The sequence below is a fragment of the Pholcus phalangioides genome, unplaced genomic scaffold (genome assembly GCF_987345545.1).
Source record: "Pholcus phalangioides strain wild (caught in Gottingen) unplaced genomic scaffold, Ppha-v1.0 ptg000008l_1, whole genome shotgun sequence".
Lineage (NCBI taxonomy): Eukaryota > Metazoa > Arthropoda > Arachnida > Araneae > Pholcidae > Pholcus > Pholcus phalangioides.
Window position 1 is genome coordinate 16125965 of NW_028301601.1, and position 25856 is coordinate 16151820.

At 35.5% G+C, this 25856-nt stretch overlaps 1 protein-coding gene across 1 annotated transcript in view; it reads left to right on the top strand.

Annotated features, from left to right (window-relative positions):
- The window catches only part of RhoGEF2 (Rho guanine nucleotide exchange factor 2), a 118275-nt gene that overhangs the window by 16858 nt on the left and 75561 nt on the right, over positions 1-25856 (top strand). The window contains exons 6-16 of the mRNA XM_089234273.1: positions 457-626; positions 2314-2394; positions 2994-3122; positions 7019-7336; positions 9407-9622; positions 14988-15119; positions 16444-16566; positions 16733-16846; positions 18497-18595; positions 18694-18739; positions 24558-24683. Coding sequence (XP_089090399.1) covers positions 457-626; positions 2314-2394; positions 2994-3122; positions 7019-7336; positions 9407-9622; positions 14988-15119; positions 16444-16566; positions 16733-16846; positions 18497-18595; positions 18694-18739; positions 24558-24683 — 1554 coding nt within the window. The remainder of the gene's footprint in view (positions 1-456; positions 627-2313; positions 2395-2993; positions 3123-7018; positions 7337-9406; positions 9623-14987; positions 15120-16443; positions 16567-16732; positions 16847-18496; positions 18596-18693; positions 18740-24557; positions 24684-25856) is intronic.

Here is a 25856-nt window from a genome sequence, read left to right on the forward strand (position 1 = left end):
ATCCAGCCTGCTAAAGTTTTTTTCTTTCTGCTTTTTTGGCCCATTCCTAAAAAAAGTTTCCCCATCACTGTCTTAGGGTATGCCTTCTCAGTGTTTCAAAACCCCTTGATTTATGTCATTCATTTTCAAAGTATTAAAATAGCTTATACATTTATGCCATTTTTCTTTCACCTTTCAAACACATTTAGGTACATACATTTCATGAAAGTTTTTAATTTATAAATATCTGATCTCACACATTTGTATTCATATTTTTAAATGGATTGGTGTGCTTTATGGTAGATAGCTGTCGAGCTTGTTGATTCTATATTATGTCTTTTCAGTTGTCATGATTAAAAGTATCAAGGGATGCTTATATTAAGTCTTAGAATACATTCAAAATTTTCTTCACAAATACCCTATCCTGTATGTTTATAAGGTTAATAGAGTTCTTATATTTTTTTATTATTTTTTTAGCTGGATCCTATGTTGCACTGACGTTGTTAGGGAAACCCCCAGGCCATGGCCGAACCCAATCTTGTACTCTTCAACCACTCAACATATCTGGCAGCAATGCAAGCTCACATTCGGCTGCTGGAAAATTGTCATCTCCATCTGAAAGGATCACTGGACCACAACCTGTGGATGTGAGCAATTTTTTAATTGTATATTAATGACATCTTTTTCATCATTGGTATTTTTTTATTTGTTTTTTATTACAGTAATGATTGTTGAATTTCAGTTTGTGAATACAGTTGGCCCTCCGTATTCGTGGGGGGTTAGGTTACAGGGTGACTGCGAATATGGGAAATCCTCCAATAACCTAAACCATCTGGTTTTTTTTTTTTTGTATATCTCGTTTATTGAACATACCAAGAAGGAGCAGGGTGATGCAGAGGTAGAAGGGAATGTAAAAAGAGGGTGCAGCAATGTTTTCCAAAAGAACATTGTGATTTCTGTTTGTTGTTTCTTCTTCATATCATTAAGTATGTTGACAAGGCTTCCTCTACTAATTTTTGTACATGTGAAGAACGTACCATTGAGGGATCTATGTCATGAAAATAATATATTGCTGATTTGAACTTGCGAAGTTCTTCCGCTATGTTACTTGTGGTGAACTTGTCTTCTACTACTTTATCTTGATCTTCATCTGGTACCGCTGCAGTTTCAGGATCAGTCAGCTGCAATAATTCCTTCTCAGTCAATCCAGTATCAAAGAACTTTGAATGGAAGGTATTCACTCTCAGGTACCACCTGACTTCCGAAACGAAACACTGTTTAAACTAATCCAGGAAAAATCTTTTTGTAGTTTAAGCCTTTTTATTGTTCATCCAAAATACTGGGAGCATTGGTTTATCCTTCCCTTCAATACTCACAAATTCACAGATTTGAAAATGACGGTGGGCTTTATCATGTACCCATATGCATTTGCGCAAAACAACATAGTAAGTCTCCCTCTACCTGCCTTAAAACCAGCAGGGCCATCATTTCAACTTTTTCTGTGGGGGGGGGGGGGTGGCAAAGCATATGTACTTAATGTATGTATATATGTACAATTGTGATATTTTCTTCCAAAATAGTGCAGTTTCGTCAGCGTTAAACACCTGCTGAGGTGCATTATCCTTCTTTTCAATAATTTTCTGCAAAGTATTTAGAAATTTTCTAGCTGCCTTCTGGTCGGCAGAGGCTTGATTGCCAGTGATTTTTGCATTGCGTTTCTTAAACCTATGCAACAACTTTACTTGCATAAAATTCTGATGAAATAGGAGTTTCACCAGCCCTTTCCTTACAGAAGAGTAAAATTTTTCGCCTTTTCTGTTATAATATTACAATCAATTGGAATACCTTTTTGTAGCAGTCTTGTACCCACAAAAAACAAAATTTTCTGTACGAGAAACACATGGATCCCATAGGCGATGCAAAAGTTCTCACTGCCACAGGTACAGCCACGGCCGAACGAATTTTAGATTCCTTTTTCTTGATATGTCTCACCGTATATTTGTTGATTCTGTAATGGAAGACAACAGCACGACTTGCTTTTGCGGAACATAGTCAATACATCCATTTTTCTTGTCAAGTTTTCACTTTTTTTTCTTTTAAGGCATTATCAGTAGCACTAGAAGAATGAGCCATGCTAAACACACACAACTCAAAATTTGTAAACAAAACACGGGAATGATGATTGCTGAGTGTTGTAAAAAAAAATTCCAATAAAGGAAAACAAACTGCGAATATGGAGGCTGACTGTTATTTTAATTGTTTATAAATTCCTACCCATCCTGAGACTGGTCAGTATTTTATTTAAATAACATGAATATTTTTTTTATTGAACAGCCTGAAAAACAGCAGCAGTTGACAAATTCAAGAATAATGACAATACGTAAAATGCTAGAGAAAGAAGTTACATACTTAGAGGTATGTCAATCATTCAGTATGTGAAGGATGCATTTATTAATCATTTGTCAACCATCAAATATCATGTAAAAAAACGCTTCTCCGGTTTAACCAGTCATCTCAGGGTATAGAGGGCAACAGGCCTACAACAGCAAAATCTTCAATCATTACACTTCACTCATAGTTCAAAAAATGGGAGGCGGATGGCAGCACTATAACAAGCATTACACCGAAACAAGCTTCATATTAGGTTCACAACACGGACACGTGCATTCCAACATGTACCAATTCGTTAGATGTTCCGCAGAGGAATATGGACGAGGTGCATGTATGGGTTTAGTAGTAGTAGTCATCTCAGGGTGCTTTTGGCATCACAGTATAGAGTTATGATACCTAAGGATGTGTGCCAATCATCTGGTCACGACGTGACTAAATTATGTTTTTAATCATTGATTAAATTTTTCTTCCTATACACTTGAGATGATTTCAACAAAATTTACTATGAAATAAAAAAAATGTGTTTTTATTTCCATCTCCATATGTTTTTCTGTATCCATTCTTAAATTTCAGTCTAAACATGTATAAATAATGAAATACTTAACTAATTTTTTTTTAAACAGAATTTGAAACTTGAATATTTAAAGTCTCCTTCAGAAAAGATACATTCTGAGTTAAATGGTGCTGTGAAAAGGGTGAAGACTCTGGAAGAACAATTGGTGAATCTTACTGGTGTATCACCTGATCATATTGTGAGTGTAATGATTGTTATACTGTCGACACTCTTTAAAAAAAAATCCTCACAGGGTTTTGTCAAAAACATGTTTTATTGAGTGGTCATTGTATCAAAAAAGAAAATATATGGGATATTTATCAAAACATTAAGGTCATATAATACCAGTCGTTGTAATGGTAGAGTCACTCTAATGCATGGCCATTATAACAAGCATCAATTATATTTGTTCATTCATCCCTTTCTGTAAAATACTCTATAGGTGAAAGCTGTAGCTAACTATAGTTCATCATATAGTTGATCAAGATAAGCATATGATATGTTACAATGTGCTAAAAAATTCAGGTTGCTCCATGCAGATAATACAGGCAAAGTATAGAGTGTCAATCAATGTACAAGTTTTAGTAGATTTCTTAGTATCCTACTTATGGTGTTTCTTGATGTATCCAGTGTGTGATAAAGCAGTAATTGCGGACAGGGTCGGGAACTGGTGGTGGTGGGGAGGGGGCAACTGTCTCGGGCTGTAAACTTTAGGGGGGGGGGGTGACTAATTTTAAGAATGAACTAAAGTACTGTTATAAAATCATCGAATTTTGCAGTGGTAGGGGCAGCAAAATCATGTTTGCCCTCCCTCATAAAAGTTCTAGTTACAGCCCTGATTTTTTTGAACTAAAATTGAAATTTCTGGGTTATATCATGATCAAATAATTTTTATATAAAACATTTTATCCTCTATTGCAATGGGCATCCTCAGTGTAGGTAACAATGCAACCTTCCCAGAAGAATTACAAGTGCTTTAGCTGGAGATATGGCAGAATTCAGGACAAGTGACATTGAAAAACTCTCGATTGGTTGGACAGGGCTCAGAGGCTTTCAATTCACATGAGGGATCGGGATTCAAGGTTATTCATTTTGTTATTGTCTTGATCCTTCTTTTCTGTAAGAGAGACTGGGGGCCATGTAAGTGTAATCCTTCTTTCTTCCTATTGCTTTTTTGGTTTATTGCTTCACGGTTGAGATTAGTGTAGCTATGTAATTTGAATGAGGGCATTTGTGTCATGGAACTGGATTTCATGGTCTTTGAGAAATCTATGCTCAGCAACAGCACATATGGTTTATGGAGTAATGTCAGCCATAGAGTGTATGAAATGTTTGCTATAAAAAAACGACCTAATCACTATCAAAATCCAGAAAGTTTCAACAGTTCTGTAAACTACAGCTACAAAAAACTACCTTTTCTCTTCAAAAATGAAAGTTACTTTGATGTCACATTTGAAACATAAGTTATTTTATCTCGAAGTGTACATTTAATTTTAAGGTAAATCTGGGTCAAATCAATCAAATTGTTGGGGCTTGTTACAATCCACTGAATAGGGATCCAAACTACATCGCCAAATGGCATGATGAAATTTCCTACATGTGTAAGCGTGAGAGGGTTCTCATACTAGGGGATTTCAATTACCCAGGTATTCAATGGGAGAACCTTTCATCTAGAGATAAGTATGAAAGAGAGTTTCTTAAGTTGGTACTCAAATATTTTTTGTATCAGCATGTATCAGAAGCCACTAGGGGTACTACTATTTTGGATTTAGTTCTCACTAGTTCTGAGGATCTTGTTGAACATGTTTCGGTAGGGGAAGAGTTTTCTTCCAGTGATCATTGTATCGTCAGATTTCACTGTAACTTTTCCTTGGGTAAGGTTGATAACAAAAGACTGGTTCCTCGTTTTCGAAGAACTAACTTTGATGTTCTGAGAGGAAGGTTAGCGAAAGTTTTCAAAGACTGGTTGGAATCAGTAGGGGTAGTAAGTCAATGGGGGGAATTTAGTACGAAATTGTCCTCTGTTTTGCACGACGTCATACCCTTTGTTCGAAAAAGGCGTGTTTGTACATCGCACCCTCTATGGTTCACGGATAGCATGCGTAACCTCTATCTTGAAAAGAAAAGAGCATTCAGGGAGTATAAAAGTGGACAAGGTGACCTATCATTGTTTACTGATAAAAGAAGAGTGTTGAAGAAAGCGATAAGGGATAGTAAAAAGGAAGTTGAATCTAGGTTGGCAGATAACATTGGCTCTGATCCAAAATCATTTTTTCGATACATCAATAATGGATGTAAGGGGACAGTTGGCTCCCTCTTGGTAGGAGGGTCTAGGTTAGAGAGCAATGTTGACATGTGTAGCGCTTTCAATGACTTTTTCACGTCGGTTTTTAACAGAGATAATGATATTCAATATACGGGTGTTGCATGGGGAAATAAAATCCTCAACGATATTCAAGTGGAAGATGTGGAGATCCTAAATCTTCTAAAAAAAATATGTGCGAGCAAAGCACCAGGACCAGATGATATATATCCCAGGGTCCTCAGGGAATGTGCTAATGAATTGTTAGGGCCAGTCGGCGCAGATATACTGGAGTAGTGTTGCTGAGGGTATCGTCCCAAGGGATTGGAAACTTGCTAATGTTGTTCCGATATTTGAGAAGGGTAGTAGAGAAGCTGTGTCCAATTATCGTCCAGTGAGTTTGACGAGCTCCCTCTCGAAAATTTTGGAAATAATTATGGACAGGCGTCACAAGTGGAGTTCCTCAAAAAAGTGTCCTTGGCCCCATACTTTTTTTACTTTTTATCAATAAACTCAATCAGGGTATCGATGGGATAACTAGCAAATTCGCAGATGATGTGAAGCTAATGGGGGTAATCGGGAATCAAAGAGATAGGGAGTTGCTCCAGACCAACTTAAACAGGATTGCAGCATGGGCAAATGAATGGAGCATGACGTTTAGCGTTGATAAGTGCATGGTAGCTCATTTTGATTCGAGCAACCCACGGTTCTCTTACGAGTTGAATGGGTCACTATCCCGAATGCAACTAGGGTCACCGATTTGGGAATTCTCATTAACGAGCGGCTTAGGTTTTCTGAACATTGTTCAGAAAACCTAAGAAAACCTAAACCTTTTAGCGGTGGTCAAAAAATTGAATAGAATGCTTGGTCTCATTTTCAAGAAGGTCTCTTCGTGTTCTCTTAAAAGTCATTCTTCCGCTTTTTTTCGAGGTTTAGTTTGTCCTGGACTGGAGTATGCTGTAAGGTTTTGGAGACCATACCTACAGAGGGACATAGACTTGGTTGAAGGGGTGCAGAGAAGAGCTACATGTGTCCTTATTGGAACACGGGGCTTGAGTTATGAAGAGAGACTTCATTTTTTGAATATGTTTACATTGGATGAACGCAGATGTTGTGGAGATATGATCGAATTGTTCAAAATTTTCAATGGGATGTATAGGATGGACCATGAACTTTTAGTACACCGCCAATCGACTGCTTTTACAAGGGGACACCAGTATCGATTGGTAAGGGCAATGCAAGATTATGGTGTCGCAGAGAGAGAGAATTTTTCTTTAATAGGGTTGTTAATAAATGGAATAGCTTACCCCTGGAGGTAGTAAATTGTAACACCATTGACACGTTTAAAAAGAAGTATGATAAACATGTTGGGGTAAATCGAGAAGCTATTCATACTTAGAATAAGGCAACCATAAGTATTCTTTATGGACATTGTATAATATTTTATCATGTGTATATATTGTTTATAATGTTTCTAATTGCATTTTTAATTGGGTTGCTTTATTTTTGAAATATATGACATCCATATTTGTTATGGGCATCTTTTTCTCAGCCACCTCGCTGGGCATTTTGCCTGTTGTGGTGTTGTATTTGTATTTGAAGATTCATAAAAGAATTCCAAATTGTTAAGAAAGTGTTTTTTTTCATTTGGAGGATCTCTTCTCGAAGGCAAAACACCATCATTTACAGTGACAATTCTTTTTTTCCAGCTCAAGTAATATTACTGTGAAACATTACTTTTTATTTACAAGACTTTAAATTTTCTTATATACAGTTACATTCTGTTATTTCAGATTCCAAAGTCACCCAAGTCTCCACCAGCACCTCATCTGCATCGCCATTATCATTCAGAGAAGGAGAACAGGCATTCGATGACGCCATCAACTCATTTGGCTCGTTCTCTGACGCATCAAGTATCTGCACCGTCTCTGCCGCCAAAGCCAGATCACCTCATTGCCAATGCCAAAGCACAACAGACTACAGACCTCAACAGCCCTCCCAGTGTTCCGAGTCACAGGAACAGTATGAGTCCAGACAGCTTTACCAAACCCTCTCTTTCTGCTTCCCTGGAAAGTATCGAGAAACAAATGACTTGCAGAACAACAACCTGGGTAAGTTGTTTTTTTAAATTGTATACGTTCCTTAGTATTTTGATTATAATATACAATGATGCCTTGGCGTACAAATTTTTCAGCTAATGAAACATTTCTTCATGATTTTTTACCTCACCAATGAATGCAGATTTGGCTTGCATACATTTTTTGTTGATATAAATGCATGTGCTAACATAAAACAGCCACATCGTTAGCTGAATTTTAGTGCAATCATCATCAGAATTATGGTCGCCTGATTAACTGATGTCAACTTCGAAATTTTTCTTCTCCAGATATATGCTCACTTCTCTTTCTGGAAGATTTGAACCATTTCACGGAAAATGAAAAATCCAGCTAATTGAGAAAAAAAAAGGGGGGGGGGAGCCTATGTTTTCAGAGCACCTTTCAGTAAAGGCCTTCAGCATCAAATTTAACAGTCTCTCCATTCTTGAAGCTTATCATTTCCATCTGCGCGTATCAGACACAGGAATGAGCTGATTAAATCACAAATGGATGGATGACCTATGAATTCGACTGGGTTCTGTCAACATCAACTTCAGTAGACTGAAGCTGGTGTTGGTTATGCATATAGTGTAAAATAGAAAGATCTTAAGAATTCTGTCTCATTTATCCATTCTTAGAACTGTCCTTTTTTTCAATTTATAGTGCTGCTTGAGGTTTAAAAAAACTTATCTTTAAATTTTGGGCCCTATCTGGAACGAATTAAATGGTTTTACATAGAAACCTAAGGAAAATCACATTTCAGCTATTATGGAAGATTTTGGCTAATGAAAGTGATTCCAGAACAGATCATCTTTGTTAGCCAAGGTATTGCTGTCTTCTAATTAATTTGGTCTATGAGGACTTGAATATTTCATTTCTGAAAAAAGAGCTGCTCAGTGACTTCTTCAACTTTTAATGTCCAAAATTAACTGAAGTAACAAAACATCCAGTTACAACTTTGTGAATATGTTGGGATTAAGAATGATCGGATCAGAACACTTTCTAACTTATCAAAATCATTGTCCAATCGCTACATTTTATTTGTAAATCTATTTTTGTAACAACTCTAAATAACTACTCGCTTCATTAATCTAATGTTGTCAACTATCAATCATCTGTATCACCATTCATAACCAAACTGGTTTTTACATACTAGCACTATACAGACCTTGGCGGAATTCAGCCAAGTAAAGGTCAAATTGGTAAGTATCACATTTGAAACAATGGAAGTACAATATTTTAACTTGTTTGAATCTGTTGAACCCAGTTGAATTATGTGATCTCCCAATATTTTTCTTTAACCTCCTCAAACACTAATTCATATGTCAAATAACTCAGATGTCAAAATGTAATAAGTCACTTTTTCAAAATTTCACAAGGGCAAATTTTTAAACAATATTTTGCGAAAATGTGATAATGTGCTTTTTGAATTATAGTAATTAACCTCCATTGGTTCCTCATAAATCGAAAGAGATAGACAAAATTTTTTCACCTTCCAAAATTTTGATGAACAAGACACCAGAATGCAAACAACTCAGTTTTTTGGGAAAAGTGACTTGTGACATTTTGCCATCTGACCTCAGAATTGATGGTTTCATGATGTTTGGCACAAAGCAACCATTGGCTCAAGAGTGGGAAATACATAGACAAAGAAACATACATAGAAATTCATTCTGCGTTCTTTGGTAACTTCATACAATGGAACCTTGTGATAACGGACACCATGAGATCCTTAATTCTGTCTGTTAACAAGAAGTATCTGCTGATGGATAGTGAGATACATCAAACATATAAAACCCTATTCTGTTAGATTCAAAAAGTGTCCCTTAATGGGAATTGTCCACTAACAGGGAATATATATTATGGGAAGGAAAACTATTATTATTTATGTGGGTAAAAAAACCCAAGCAGTGTAGCTTTTTGTACCTTTGTTGAAGCTTCGCAGCTGAAGGATCCGTAAATCTCATGCATTTCCATGTGTATAAGCTTTTCCGCATTATTTTCCTCTTGAGTATGTTTCCTCTCACCCTTTGCTATTCATGTGTTTTGTTCTTGTGCTTCTGCAATCTATGTGCATTTTTTCAGCCTCAAGTTGGTGCCACACACACTCGACAAAGCTCTAGCCCAGATCATTTGATGAAACATGCAGAAAGTGTAAGGCACCAAAAAAATTCAAAGACAGCCTCTGATTTGTTTCGTTCCCACAGTGAAGTGTCTCAATTGTTTCGCAAATCACCAGTGTCTGATACAGTGCCTAATGTCGAAAACAAGAGCTTTCATCACCATCCCCCTACTCCCAGAGTGAGTGAAACTTCACTATTTGTGCTACAAATAAGCACTGAATATGTATGAATTTTTTTTTTTTTTTTGATTTATTATAATATATAATGTATGGAGATCTAAATTTGCAGTTTGAAAAATTATGAGACAGTGATTAAGATGCATAGACTTGCTGAAGCAAGTTTCTCAACTGGTGAAAATTTTTTCTTCTCGCTCTGTCTCTTGCTGGATGGTAGTGGTAGTTGCTAATTATTGCACTTGCTCATGTATAAAAACTTGTATTTGTGCCAGTGATGGCGAGCAATGCCATTTTCATATTTCAATAAATCTCCAAAAGCATCTGAGTTCCCATAGAACGATGTGCTGAAATCACCTTGTGTGATAGAGCCTGACTGTGTCTCAGTTCTCTCGGGAAGTCTCAAGTAAACACCTCATTCTTGTAGCTGGCACTATCTAGTTTTTAAGTGTCTAACAATTAAACTACTTCTATTATTCATAGATGATAGGCTAAATAAGCAGCTGAATCATTTATTGATGAGATAAAGATTTGTAATTTTGGAAAAAAAGGGCAGGAGTTTTATGTTGCATGTATGGGTATGTCTCGTACTACCAAATTATTTGCATGGTAAAAGAATAAATGCTTGAATGAGCAATATTGGCAGCTTTATAGGTGTACAAGTACTGTATGCAGGGTGATTACCCCTTGCCACATTTTACTGATGAACCGTTGATCATAGAGCCATACTTACAATTAGAAAAGTTATCCAAATAATGTATAGGATTCAGATACTGCTTCCATTTTTTTAAGTGGTTGTATAGCGTTACTAAAATAAAATAAAACCCTGTCCTCAAGAACCCAATTAGAAAGTTGTTGCACTGTTTCTCCTGATTCCAACAAAAAAAAATTACATGTTTCTAAGTGCAATATTTGCTGTGATATTTGGATTTAAAAACAGAAGAAAGTTCAGAGAGAAAAGCATAAAAGAGTGTTGTTTGTTAGTTTATGCTTTTTTCTTTAAACTTTCCTCCACAATTTCTGAATTCAAATATTTCTGCAAATATTGCACTTCAAAACGTGGAAGTTTTTTTATTGCTCTTAAAAGAGACAGGGCAACACCTTTCTAATTAGGTTTCTGGGCACACAGGGACTTATAAAAAGTTTTTTTTAATTTTAATAACTATACTATCCCTTGCAACATGAATTACGTATCTGAGTACTACACCTTATTTGGATAATTTTTGTAATCTGAAGTGTGCCTCTAGGATCAATGGTTTGCTAGCAAAATGTAGCAAGGAGAATTAAGTAATCACCCTGAAAACTCAGGTATAAATAAGTTTTTTGTTCAAAAATTTGTTCCTTAAATAAGGGTTGGGGGGGGGGGGTCAACTTATATAAGTCAGTTTTTGAAGAGAAAAACCATTTCTCACACCATTTGGTGGTTCTAAAGTGCAGGGATCTGCTTATACACGAGTATATGAAGTAATTTTCTCCTACTGTATGTGGTGCTTATGCTTTACCCCTTAATGATCAGGGATGAGATATCTCATCCTAATACAAATGTTAGGAATTTCTTCAAACACTCCCAGGTTTTCTTTATCACTTTTCTCATCGCAAAGTTATTGTAACCCTATCAAAGGAAGTTGTTCCCCCCCCCCATTCTTTCCATACTGCTGTTCACACTAAGAGAGATAGAACACATAGGAGAGGTTGAGGTGAAAAGAGAAATCCACTGTATTCATCCCCCCCCCCCTTATATTTCTAACATGCAAACAAGAAAACAAGTTTGTGGAGTTTCATTGCCAATACTTCAAATATAGATGATTTGAATTTGTGGCAAAAATACAGGACTTAGGTTGATTACCTTGACTTGTTCATTTGTTTATTATTGCATTACATGCTTCCATTTAGTTTTCTCATGAAACTTATAGCCTATTATTTTTTAATTAGGAACAGAAAATAACGTCTTGTGCAAATTATCATCACCACCATTCTTTATTTCTGTGTGGTAGCTTAAATTTCTTTTTGTCTGTTCCACTATCAAGACCAAAAATTATTGTATCTTACAATTTATTCAACTGTTAGTCAAATGATACTGATTTTCTGTATGTACAGATTAATGTGCTTCTTTGTGGTGCGTATGATTTTTCCCCTAAATGTAACTTTTATATGCATTCGATGTTTGTCCCCAAAGCACAATATGCTGAAAACTGTTACGCATGTAACAAAACAATCAGGGCAGCTTCAGAACAATCTCGGGAAAAACTGTTTTGCACTGTAAAGAAAATTTTACCGCAAAATATTTTCAGTTAGCCGAAGGCTCATTGCAGAACAATGCAAAATTTTCTGTTTTGACTACGCTTGCTGTAATGACCCCATCATTCTGTCAAAAATGGACGTTGTATTAAGTGGTCGTTCTATCTAAAGAGAAACATATGCCAGAAGCATGAATGTGCAAATTTCCAAAATTTGCAAAATGGCATTTGAATGCTTATACTCTGCCCATGATACATGAGTGTCATTTTCCTACAATGCTTAGTGACATGCGGTTCTGGCAAAACTTAGTAAAATAACTTATCCAACCAGCTGATGAACCCAAGAAGTGAAAATTTACACATTCATGTTTCTGGCATGAGAGAGGGAAGGACAATATATGATAGTTGCTAATTAGCCCTCAAATGCAGAAAATGACTTGGGGGGGGGGGGACAAAATGATCAAATTAAAAAAAATGTTCTTTCATACATATTACTGTAGTTCAATGTTGAGTAGCATAGTGGTTTTGGAAAATGATTCACTCTGTGTCTGACCAGGAAAAACCCTATGCAAAAATATTTCTCCCCACTTGAGCATTTTTGTTATATGGTCCCAATATCTACAGCATCAACAGGATCCATAGGATAAGTCACATGCATACATGAAAATTTTTTTCACTACTTAATTGCATAAAAACTTAACCTTTTTGAGAGCATAAATAAATAGTTTTGTTATATGCAAAGTGGGAACATGGGGTATGTCATTTTACTGGTGAAATGTTGATCCTAGACACATACTTCCAATTACAAAAAGTAGCTGAATAAATTGTAGTACTCAGATATGGCATTCATGTTGCAAGAGGTTGTGTAGTTATTGAAATAAAAAAATTAACTTTTTATACAGTCTGCGTATGCACGGAAACCCATTAGAAAGTTGTTGCCCTGTCTTTCCTGATGCCAACTGAAAAAATTCCATGTATCTCAGTGGATGTAGCATTTAGATGCTACATCCATTGAGATACTTAAATTCTACAAAAATAGTAAAACTGGAGTGACACAAGAGTAAAACAGGAAAAAACAGCTTTAAATACAGGAAAACCATTTTACCTGCATTTAATGCTGTTTTTCCCGAAACTCCCTCTGTTTTTAGAATTTGAATATCTCAGTGAATATGCACACTTAGAAACATGAAATTGGCATCAAGAGAGACAGAGTAACAACTTTCTAACTGGGTTCTTGAAGCACAGGAGTCTCTATAAAAATTAACATTTTTGTTATAACTATATACAAAAAACCCCACTTGCAACATGAATAACATATCTTCTGTAGAGCCTCAAAATATTCTTATATGTATTATTATACTTTCCACATTGGCTCTCCTACCAAGCATGCTCTGGTCACGTGAAAGAATCTCAATACATTCTGTGCTCAAGCACGAGATGATCATGTGACCGGATGCCTCTTCGAGGGGTCCGAAGGGCCATGTGTTGAGTACTACACGTTATTTGGAGGCTTTTTCTAATTGGAAGTATGTCTCTACAATCAATGGTTCACCAGTAAAATGCCATATGCCCTGTTGCCTATGCACATACAGGGTGTCCTGTAAGCGCTAGCATGATCTTTATCTCATCAACTGTTCATCGTAGAGTTATGATTCCAATTTATAAAATGCTGAACAGGCATTCAAAAGTTACCCTTAACAGTTTTGAGAGTGGAAATTCAGTGTGTCACAAAATAAAAAAAATCTAAATTTTTATACAGTCAACAAGTGCTCAAAAATCCAAAAACAAAGTTGTTGCCCTGTCTCACCTGATGCCATGAAAAAGATTTCATGTTTTTAAGTATAATATCCACAGAGATATTTAGAAACGGAGGTAATTTATGAAAGAACTGTGATAAATACGGAAAAACTTTTACTCAATATTTAACTTTGTTCTTTCCCAAATTTTCTCTGTTTTTCGAATTCAAATAATCTCTGTGAATATTACACTCAGAAACATAGAATATTTTTCTTTTTGGTTGGCATCAGGAGAGACAGGGCAACAACTTTCTAATTGGAAGTTAGAGCATGAGGGGACCGTACAAAAATGTAGATTTTTATTTTGCAACACATTTTATTTTCATTCTCAAAACTGCTACAGTGTAATTTTTGAATGCCTGTTAAGCATTTTGTGAATTAGAATCATACCTCTATGATGGACGGTTGATAAGATAAAGGCAGTGCCAGCACTTACAGTATTTGTATAATGTAGTATATTTGGATTTTGTTTGTCAGTTTTCTTTTTTCCTTTTTTGTGAAAAATGCAAAATGGTCATAGAGCTTGACCACTTGTAAACTCTGTTGAGGGTTGAGTGAAGGGTGATAGAATTTAAAAGAATTTATTTTCATTTTATTTTTTTAATGACCTCTTAGAGCAGAGGTTTTCAACCTTTTTCTAGTCTCAAGCACTGTCTGTACCTATCATCGAAAGGAGAGCACCCTTGTGGCAGGTTTGACATACAAATGTGGGAAATCAGAATAATTTCAATCCTTCAATGCAATTTGTACAGTATGTATTTACTTGGGACGTTGATAAAGTGCTCACGAGCACAAAATCAGACACGATCATCGAGCACTCTCGGTTTTTCAGGGAGCGGTGCTCGCAAGCAATGGGTTGAGGTTGCTTGTCTCAGAGTGTTGAGTGCTAATGCTAGAGGATGCTGAATGTTTTTGATTTTTGTATTAATAGATTTCAACTAATTAGAAAGGAGCCAAATATACTTCAGGGTTATAAAATTTGTTACAAACAGTCAACTGGGTTTTTTTGTTTTTTTTTCGCTAGTTGCTTATATTCATTTAAAAAGTAATAAATCCTTGAATAAGGTTAGGTGTATACAGTATATACATATATGAGAGAGATGTGATATTTTGTTTCTGGTGTGTTGGAAGTTGAAGTAATGTTAAATTAGCATTTTGTGTATGTTTAAACAAAAAAAAAAAATTTCAACTCGCCCTCTCTCATAAAAGTGATGAATAAATTTGAAAACAGTAAAAACATGTGAATGTGTCTAACAAAATTAATCACGATTTTTCATCTAATTTATATTATCAAAGCTCTTAATGTCAAGTTAAACCAAAATGTAATTTTCTCCCAGGATACCTCTCTTGGAACACATGAAAGCTCAACTGAGAGCCCAATACCTTCTCCTCCACATTCACCTGCAGAATATGCTGAAATTCTAGACATTCAAGCGGAGGGTGCTGAGGATGATGGCATGCATGAGGAGGTAGTTTTCTAATATTTTTACTTTTATGTTATATTGTGAGAGAATCATTATTATTATTATTTAAAAAAACTATTTAGTTTAGCAAACGTTAATTTTTTTCCACGTGTTGATAGACATCAATGAAACTGATAGATGCAAATTATATAGCTGAGATATACATTTACTCAGCTTATTTAAGCCTTGTCAAGACTGTAAACAATGTTTCAGAATAATATTGAACAGTGTCCAGACTTGGTTCATGAATGTCTTGCATTTCAATGAATGTGAAAGTATGACTTACGGATATCAGTGGCTCCTCTCTGTCTTGGCTATATTTGCCCTCTCAAGCGTGCAGCAGTCGGGGGGGGGGGGGGAGTACAACTGGTGACCAAGACAAAAATCTTCAACAAATGATTGGTCATCATGGCAGTGACAACTTGACATGATCATTTATAGGGACCTACAACTACTGAAAACCCGATGGCAACAATGGAACTGATATGTGAAAGCTGGACAATATGACAACATGGATGAATATGATTAGCTGATTTACTGTAATTCAAAATATTGTATACCAAGATTATAGGCAATCAAGTCAATTAATTGATGATTGCCAGATTGTTATGGGCAGCTCTATGCCATCACCTTATGATCATATTTGTAATTTTGATCTCCCTTTTTGGAATAGTTTGTTTATATTTTATTTATCTGTTGCATGATTTCAGATTGATGATTGCTGATATACTATTATGGCTATATCAATTTATTTTTTTGTTGCCTTCATCAGAGGTGGTAAAGTTCCTTTGGTTTCAATAAAATTTCTGGATACACCCAACCTTCAAGAATACTTCAATATCTCTCCGAGATGTGAAGCAGGGTGTCTCCGGTCCTTTAATATCAATGAATATGGAAGCAAGAAACGTAACTTTTGTGTTGCATGATTAAAACTGTTCCGAAATAAGCCGGAGATAAACTTGAACTGTTGAGCAACATGCAGGAACACTGCTTGAAGTTCAGAAATATTGCATACAGTCTAGACAAGGCCTTAGATTTTTTTCACTTCCACCATTATTTAATAATACCAGCATGTAAGATAAGATTCAGCATTCTGAATACAGGCTATGCTTGAATATTCACATGTGATCATTCCATACTTTAATATGTCCCGGCTTTCTGTTTATAAAAGGGAATTAATTGGGCTGCTGTTTCTCAGGGGTTGAGAACCACTGATCTATGTGACTTATAGTGTAAATAAGTATACAGTAAAAAAACATTCAAAGATATTTTTTTTTCAAATCACATGTGATTATCACTTTTATTTAAAAAAAAATTATTTACTATTTAGTATGGAACTCCACCAGAAACGAACCCGACTGAAATCAATATTCATTCAGTGATTGCCAAACTTGGTCAAACACCAAGCATCATATGTATGGAGGATGATGAATTTTCATCTGATACTGAACTAGTATGTATTTTTCTTTATTGCTTTGGTAAGAGTTTGTTTGAAATTTTTTTTTCCTTGTGAGATTAAAAAAACAAAACAAATTTTCTCTTACTTATTGTTTAGAATTTTTTTTTTTAAATCAAAAACGATCTTTAGTTATTTAAATGCATATGTTTCGTTTATTTAGAGTCACCTTGATGATCATGGCCCCTTCAGTGGCCTCTGGAAGCTGGTTAGAAATCCTGCTCATCTTGCAGTTTTCATGAATTACCTCATGTCAAATGGCAACTCGTCCAGTCTTGTAAGTATTTGTTGGTGTTTAAAATTCTGTTCTATTTTTCTTGCAGTGATAATAAAAGTTCAAAAAGAAAAGCCAGTACCATCAGGAAACTAGAAAGAATTTTGAATTCATTTGAATCAGTAAGAGATTAACTTTTTTGATATCATAGCAAATACAGTCAGTGTTTGTTAAAAGTGACCATTCTATTGCAACAGATATTATGAGTCCCAAATGTTTTCCTATTCCTCTTATGTTATTTTATGTGCAACCAAAGCCCATCTCTTACTCCCCTCCCCGTGAGGTCAGGGTATCTCGTAATCTTGATTGAGTAGAACGGTTATAAAAAGTTCTAACCTTGACATGTAGTTCAAGAGGCATTGATAATGAAACATCATGTCTTCAGATAAGTGGGGAATATACCGACAAGTCGACTTACATTTTCATGCTGTGCATGACACTTTCTTGTTTATTTTAATTCAACATAGCTATTCAAAACTGAAAAATCAATAAAACACAGAACAACACACAGATCTAATATAAGATACACAACAGATACCCTTGGATCTTAATTATTATATACAAATACAACGCCACAACAGGCAAAATGCCTATAAAAATATGGATGTCATATATTTCAAAAATATAGCAACCCAATTAAAAATGCAATTAACAAAAATTGTAAACAATATATACACATGATAAAATATTATACAATGTCCATAAAGAATACTTATGGTTGTCTTATTACAATCTCATTATTATTTTCTAGTCATGCATTTCCATGGCAGTTGCTTATTTTTTAAAAATCTTTTTTTTTTTCAAACTTCTCTGCTTTTCAAGGGACGGTGGCAGCCTCTATAACAAGTGTCCACTGTATAAACATTTTAAATTATACAGTGAATTTGAGATACATCAAACTCTAATAACTGGAATATCTGTTCAAGTCAAAGTTTTCACTCAACACCAGAACTTTTCTGTATTTTAATGTTGAAATTTCCCCTTCAACGCAAAAATCTCTTCCTTTAAGTTGAAATTTCTGGTATTGAGATAAATTTAAAAGATAGCATATAGTTACAGAATTTAGCCAATTTATTTAGCGGATTCATTTTTCTGCTTGCGAGAAGTAAATGATTTTCTCACATAAGGACCAAAAAAATGAGCTCAAAAATCACTGCATTTTCTTATAGAAAATAATACCTTGTATGCACTTTATTTATAATGTGTTTTCATTTATACGAGTATGATGTATGCATCTGTTTACATAGTACAGTATGTACGTCTAGTTTATTTTTTGATAGTCTGATTCAATAATTAAAATATGATTGAATTAGAATAATTTATCTTTTCAAATTTCTACATCTCCAGTAGTTTGACATGTTAAAATATTTATAAATAGTGCTGTTATTTTAATAATTTTTTCTTTTTCCCACTCTAAATTCAATTCCGATAAGTCGAACTAATTTTACTTTACAAATACAGTCAAATCTTGATACATTGAATGTGCAGTAGCTGACAAAAAACTTTGAGTTATCATTTAGCTTTACAAATACCTGATAATGAAGTCATATTTTATATTTATAAATAAAGGTGTGATGATGTAAGTTGTCACAATATTGTTTTATTCTATACTAAATTCAGATGTGTTTTTTTTCTCTTTTTTTTTTTTTTTAGTTTTTTTATCTTATCTCTGATCTGTTTGAACAAGGCACTGCTAGAGAGATGAAAAAATGGGCTTATGAAATTCATTCAAGTTTTTTAGTACCTGGTGCTGTAAGTTCAATTTTTTTTTTAATGTTTATAGCAAAATATGTTTTGAAAATAGATCCCATTTGGTTTAGATGTTTTAATGTTGTCATAATTATTTTTAGCCTCTTAAAGTTGTGACAGTTGATGAAGGAATTCTTCATGAAATAGGTGAGTGCATTTCTATGTCCAATAAACTGAAATAATATGTACAATTTTTCTATGAAATTTTTTATTGAAATAAAATTGCTGCTAATGTTAGATTATACAGTGGAACTGTTATAATTAATTTATACTTATGCAAACTCCCCTCAAAAAGTTTCCTATGTAATTTTTTGTTGAAATTAAAATTTTGATTTGCATTTGTTTTTAAATGCTTTGTATAAGGGGTCATTCAAGTATTACGTCAGCATCGATGGGGGTTTCTGATTTGCTGACTTTTGATGACAAGGGGGGGGGGTTGGATAATGCTTACGTCATCAACCACCCTTTATGAAAGTATGAAATATTCTTAATGGCATCTTATTCTGTGCACCAAAAACGGAAAAAACCTTTCGATAGTTATTGGGCACCTGAACTAACATTCTACCTATTGATAGGTCCCCCACCCCTACAGAGCCACTTTAATGGTCTCTAAATGTTTCACGGATCCTTCAAGTGCTCTGGAAATGTGTCCTGGCCACGTAAGTGCTCTGGAACTGTTCCACGCATCACTCAAGTGATCCGTAGTTATGCCGCAGATCACTGAAGTAATCGGGGAATGTTCCACTGGTAACTTGAGTGATGCAGAACTGCACTGGGGGCTGCTTAAGGCCTGTTTCATGTGAGCACTAAAGATGCGTTTTGCCTGCATCTTTAGTTTGAAATTCGTGCATAAAAACTATTTTTTTTGCAATTTTTGTAATTTTTCTCCGTCACCCCTGATTCAGTGCTCATAGGCAGCCTAAAGCCATTCTTTGGTGATTTAATCTAGATCCCCATAGAATATGGGTATAAAGATGCCTTCAGTTCGATCCTCACAAGTAATCGATGGGAGAAAATATCCAAATATATTTTCAAAAGATTTTGAAAAAAAAAAAATCTAAGATCCTTTTAAGATATTTTTTTGGAAAATATGAAAGAAAATTTTCAAAAACATCCAATGATGTTCCAAAAAAAAAAAAAAAAAATTCAGGAGATATCAAAGACTTTGCAAAGTAGAAAAAAGGGGAGGGGTGGAGAGACTTTCAAAATGGGTGTGGGTCATAATCCCGACAGACGAAATCCCGACAAGTCACAATCCCGACAGACGAAATCCCGACAGGTCAAAATCCCGACAGGTCAAAATCCCGACAGGGTCGAAATCCCGACACGGTCGAAATCCCGACAGGTCAAAATCCCGACACGGTCGAATTTAAAAATTCAATTTCGCCGTATAAGCCGCACTCCGCGATTTCTGTCGGGATTTGAATTTCTCGCGGCGAGGGGCGTTGGGGCGCCGATGAGAATGATAAATTACGATCAAATAAATTTTTCAAATTTTAATTTTGCCGTATAAGCCGCACTTCGCGATTTCTGTCGGGATTTGAATTTCTCTCGGCGAGGGGCGTTGGGGCGACGATGAGAATGGTGAATTGCGATCAAATAAAATTTTCAAATTTTAATTTTGTCGTATAAGCCGCACTTCGTGATTTCTGTCGGGATTTGAATTTCTCTCGGCGAGGGGCGTTGGGGCGACGATGAGAATGGTGAATTACGATCAAATAAAATTTCCAAATTTTAATTTCGCCGTATAAGCCGCACTTTGCGATTTCTGTCGGGATTTCCGTTTGTCGCTGCAAGTGGTTTGTGGCGCATACCATGATCAATGGAGATCAATAATTTGGAAATTCATTTACTTTTCCAACTTGGCGAAAAGCAAAGGATTCAGGGTTGCCTTTTTCTGGCATTTATCGATTTTTCTATCCTCCACAAATACTGCTATTCCTTATTATTTTCTTTGAGAATTTTTCGAAATTCTTTCTCGCTCAAGTTTCAAATAGACTTAAAATGTCAAATGATATTGCACAAAGTTAGACCGTATCATGAAGATCTTAATTTAAAATTTTCAAGGTTTTCGAAAGCAATGTAATAGTAGAGAAATATTTTTATTCATATGTATAAAATGACATGTCTTGACAGCTTAATTCACTGATTCATCGCCGAGCCGCAACCACTGAAGGTCAGGCCCGTATCGAGAAATTCCATTCGGAGGGGGGGGGGGGGAGAGGACAAGGTGGTCAAATAATATATTTGGCCATGTTTTACCTTATTTCAATCATTTTCTCTCATTTCGAAGGGACCGGATCCCCAATTCCCCCCTCCTCACTACGAAGCTATAAACATAAAATTCTGTCAGTAGTTTTATTTTATACTGTTGAGACTCCCATAAAAATTTCTTAAAATTCTATCTCTAAGTTGGTCTTAAGGCTTTGAAGAGAGTATGCAAATTGTGTGGTAGTGTAGTTGCATACAGGGTGTCCTTTAAGAGTTAGTACGGCCATTGTCTTCTCAACCATCCGTGGTAGAGATGATTTCAGTTTGAAAAAATGCTCATAAGGCTTTCAAAAATTACCCTGTACCAGTTTTGAGAGTGAAAACACAGTGTGTAACAAAATGAAAAAAATATAAATTTTTAAAACTTCTAATTATAAAGTGACTGCACCGTATCTCCTGAGACCAACAAAAAAAATCTAAGTTGACAAGTACAATGTTCGCTGAGATATTTGAATTCAAAATTCGAAGGAAAGATGGAAAGGACAGCATAAATTTGGGGAAGGAGCGTTGTCGATTAGTTTTTGCTGTCTTTTCATAACTTTTCTCCAGTTTTCGAAGTCAAATATCTTAGCGAATATTGCTCTGAGAAACATGCAATTTTTCTGTTGGCATCAGGAGAGACAATGCAACAACTTTCTAATTGGAAGTTAAAGGACGGGAAATCAAAGAAAAATTTAGATTTTTTTATTTTGAGCCACACACACTGTATTTTCCGAGGATGATATCACTTTCCGCTATCCATACGAAGGTTTCAACGGTTGGCTGATGCGAGATGAAGTTAGGAAGGAAAAATTCAGCTGTGCTGTTGCTAGGAATCGAACCCACGTTCTCGAGCTTTCTGGGTGAGCCCACTAGACTAGAAAGGCAAAGAATATCAATTTTTCCTTGGAACTTGTATGCGATGAACGGTCGGACCTAACTCAGGCCTCTGGAATCACGAAGTGCGGCTTATACGGCGAAATTAAAATTTGAAAATTTATTTGATCGCAATTTATCATTCTCATCGGCGCCCCAACGCCCCTCGCCACGAGAAATTCAAATCCCGACAGAAATCGCGAAGTGCGGCTTATACGGCGAAATTAAAATTTAAAAATTTATTTGATCGCAATTTATCATTCTCATCGTCACCCCAACGCCCCTTGCCGCAAGAAATTCAAATCCCGACAGAAATCGCGAAGTGCGGCTTATACGGCGAAATTAAAATTTAAAAAATTTATTTGATCGCAATTTATCATTCTCATCGTCACCCCAAGGCCCCTTGCCGTAAGAAATTCAAATCCCGACAGAAATCGCGAAGTGCGGTTTATACGGCGAAATTAAAATTTGAAAATTTATTTGATCGCAATTTATCATTCTCATCGTAACCTTAACGCCCCTTGCCGCAAGAAATTCAAATCCCGACAGAAATCGCGAAGTGCGGCTTATACGGCGAAATTGAAATTTGAAAATTTATTTGATAGCAATTTATCATTCTCATCGTCACCCCGACGCCCTTCATCGCGAGAAATTCAAATCCCGAGAGAAATCGCGAAGTGCGGCTTATACGGCGAAATTAAAATTTAAAAAATTTATTTGATCGCAATTTATCATTCTCATCGGCGCCCCAACGCCCCTTGCCGCGAGAAATTCAAATCCCGACAGAAATCGCGAAGTGCGGCTTATACGGCGAAATTAAAATTTGAAAAATTTATTTGATCGCAATTTATCATTCTCATCGTCGCCCCAACGCCCCTCGCCGCGAGAAATTTAAATCCCGACAGAAATCGCGATGTGCGGCTTATACGGCGAAATTGAATTTTTAAATTCGACAGTGTCGGGATTTTGACCGTATCGGGATTTCGACTTGTCGGGATTTTGACCTGTCGGGATTCTGACCGTGTCGGGATTTCGACCCGTCGGGATTTCGTCTGTCGGGAGTGTGACTTGTCGGGATTTCGTCTGTCGGGATTGTGAACGGAACCCTTTCAAAATGCCTATGCTTAGAAATATTCACATCACAATTCTGTCTTAAGCCCGGATTACACTATAATAATTTTATAATAATTGTTTTACAAATGCAACCAATAAGCTAATCAGTTGCATTTTTAGCTTATTGGTAAAAAAAATAAATGATAAATTTATTGGTTGCTTTTTTAAAGTTTTATGAAATAAATTTCATAAACCCCAACACCCCAGAGTGAAATCCCATCCTTAGATTAGTCACTTCTGAAATATTAAATTTTTTTTTTAGTTTATAGACTGAATATCGAGTAAAATAAAATATACTTGTAGGTATCGGGGGGCACAAAAACTATTCAAGTGCTTAGGGCCTTCAAACGTCTTAATCCGGCGATGAGTGAAGGGCGTACGTGGATAACGTTGTTTGATAAAAGTTTTTTTTTTTAAGTTTAAAAAATTTTAAATATAAAAAATAAATATTTGAAATGAATTAAATATTTATATTTTTAAATAATTTTTAAAATTTAAAAAGAAAAATTAATTTTTTTAATTAAATTTAAAAGTTATTAAAGTATTTAGTCAATTAAATATTCGTAATGAATTACAGAACGGCTTATAATATTGGTCCTGTCAGTGGCCGTTGTTGGCAGGTTTTATTGTAGAAAATTGTAAAGTATGGACAAAAGGCAGTTAAAGTTGCTATATCTCCTTCATCTCAGAAGGAAACGGAGGGATAGACTTATATGGGTACATTCTATTGATGAACAGGGACCTTCAGATGGTATTTTTAAGGGTATTTATGGCAAATAATTAAAATTTCGTGCAAAATCATCTTTAAAAAGTAGCCAAAGATGCGGACGAATTTGACCTGCAACGGTCGTGTGAATAGCTCCGAATAGCCCAATGTACGAAACTTGTATGTGCTTATGCGGAGCCCACACTTAGATTTTGACACATGGGGACAATGTCCGAACCTGCATGAACACTTCAAAGTTGCTGGCAAATTTTGCCTCGTCTGGAAAGCTCAGTATATACCAATTGTTAAAACTTCTTCCGGACACGCATCCGCTCCATGTGAAAGGGGCCTAAGTGCTCTAAAACTGTGCCATATGTCACTCAAGGGGTCTCTTAATGTGCCACAGATTGTTTAAGTGTTGTGTAACTGTGTCGTGTGTTACTTAGGTGATCTTTGAATGTGAAAGTGATCTTTGAGGTCTACTTTAGTGATCTGAAAATGTGCCATGGGCCACTTAAATGCTGTGGAATTGTGCCACGGGTCATTTAAGCAATTTGTAAATGTGCCGCTTAGTTCATTTTTACAAAATTAGGTTTGAGTGGGGCAAGCCATATCAGATAACCTTCAGGACCACATGTTGTCCGTGGGTCAAGGGTTTACCATGTAGGGCTTATGGTCGCAATGAATTTCTTAAAGAGAAATTTTGAGTTCTAACCCTTCAAATAGCATTGAAATTAAAAGAAATTGTTATTTTATTATAATTATAAGATTATAATAACATATAAAGGTATTTTCTTTCGAAATGAAGTATTTTAAGTATTTAAGTAATTAAGTATTTTATGTTATTTAAGTAATTAAATATTTTATGTTATTTAAGTATTTAAGTATAACAAGTATTTCTTACTTTTATCTGAACAGATCCACGTAGATATTTTCTTGACATAATTATGATTATATTATATATGTTCTTTATAATATGTGATTTTATAAAGTTGATTCATTTATCCTCATATATTATAGATGATGTGCTGCTCCATCACGTAGACAAAGAAGAAACACTGAGAACTGTTTTCAGGAAGGCTCGCAAGAAAGCTAGGGAAGAAATAAATGACATGCTAGCTGACTTTCGGAATAAAAGGACAATGGGTAGGCATTGTATATTTCTTAACACATTTATATTGATAACCTGTAAAAATCATATAAACTTCTTTCCTTTTATTGATTTGTGATGATATGAGATAGGTTGCAAATAGGTTAAATGAGGTTTTTTCAAAGCGAAAGGTTGTCCAATAAAAACAATTTTTTGGCCATTGAATATCAATTTTTTTTAATTGTATCACATAATCTTAAATGATTTCTTTGATTTTTGTGTTAACAATGTTTGACTTGATGAAATGTATTGGCATTTGGCATTATGAGGAAACTTTTTCCTTCTACTGATGGGCAAAATTACTAGGTCTGAGTTCACAGAAGATGGTCATTTCTAACATTGTTGGAATATAGAGGGCTTCCACATTTTTGTCACGAGCACCGCCTATGCTCATCATCAGATTAAAAACTCTCCTATCGTTATTCTGTCATATGCTGAAACTTGATTGGATGCAACCAAAACATCAGTTGGATGCCTTTTTTTTCCTGAATAGAAATTTCCATAGTATTTAATTGCGGAGTCAGGTTATATCTTGCAAATGGGAAATCTAGAATATTTGGATGTTTCAATGAGCTGTGCTGTACTCATGGGCATGAAGATGCCTGTTGTAAAGAGCTCTTCAAACCCATTCCTGAAAATTAAAAAATTAATTTTTTAATTAAAAAAAAATTATATTGATGTGTATATGCTTACTGTTAGTATGTAGTAATATTAAAACAGTTTAGACCGAAAGTCGCAACCCAATATCACAGATCAGCTACTTAATGACTTTTTTGTATACCAGATATTAGATAAACTGGTGTAAGAAGGTAGGAGCACCTTTCTTAAAGATAGGTTCTTTTAATTTTGTGATAATGCATAAGACTATACATGCCGCTGCTATACTGCCGCTGTGGTGGTCGAGTGGTTATAGTGCCGGACTCGTGATGCGAGGATCCGGGTTCGAACCCCACAGTGGTGGTCGGCGGAAGTTGGTTTTCTGTGGTTCCCAACTTCAAGGCGCAAATGCGAGCCGATCTCCCCGTTAAAAAGTCTCGCCACAGAGAGCAACAGTCCTACAACGGTAAATCATTCAACCATAACACTTCACTCATAGTTGGAAAAACTGGGGGCAGATGACAGCACTACACATAACAAGCATTACACAGAAACAAACTTTACGTCAGGTT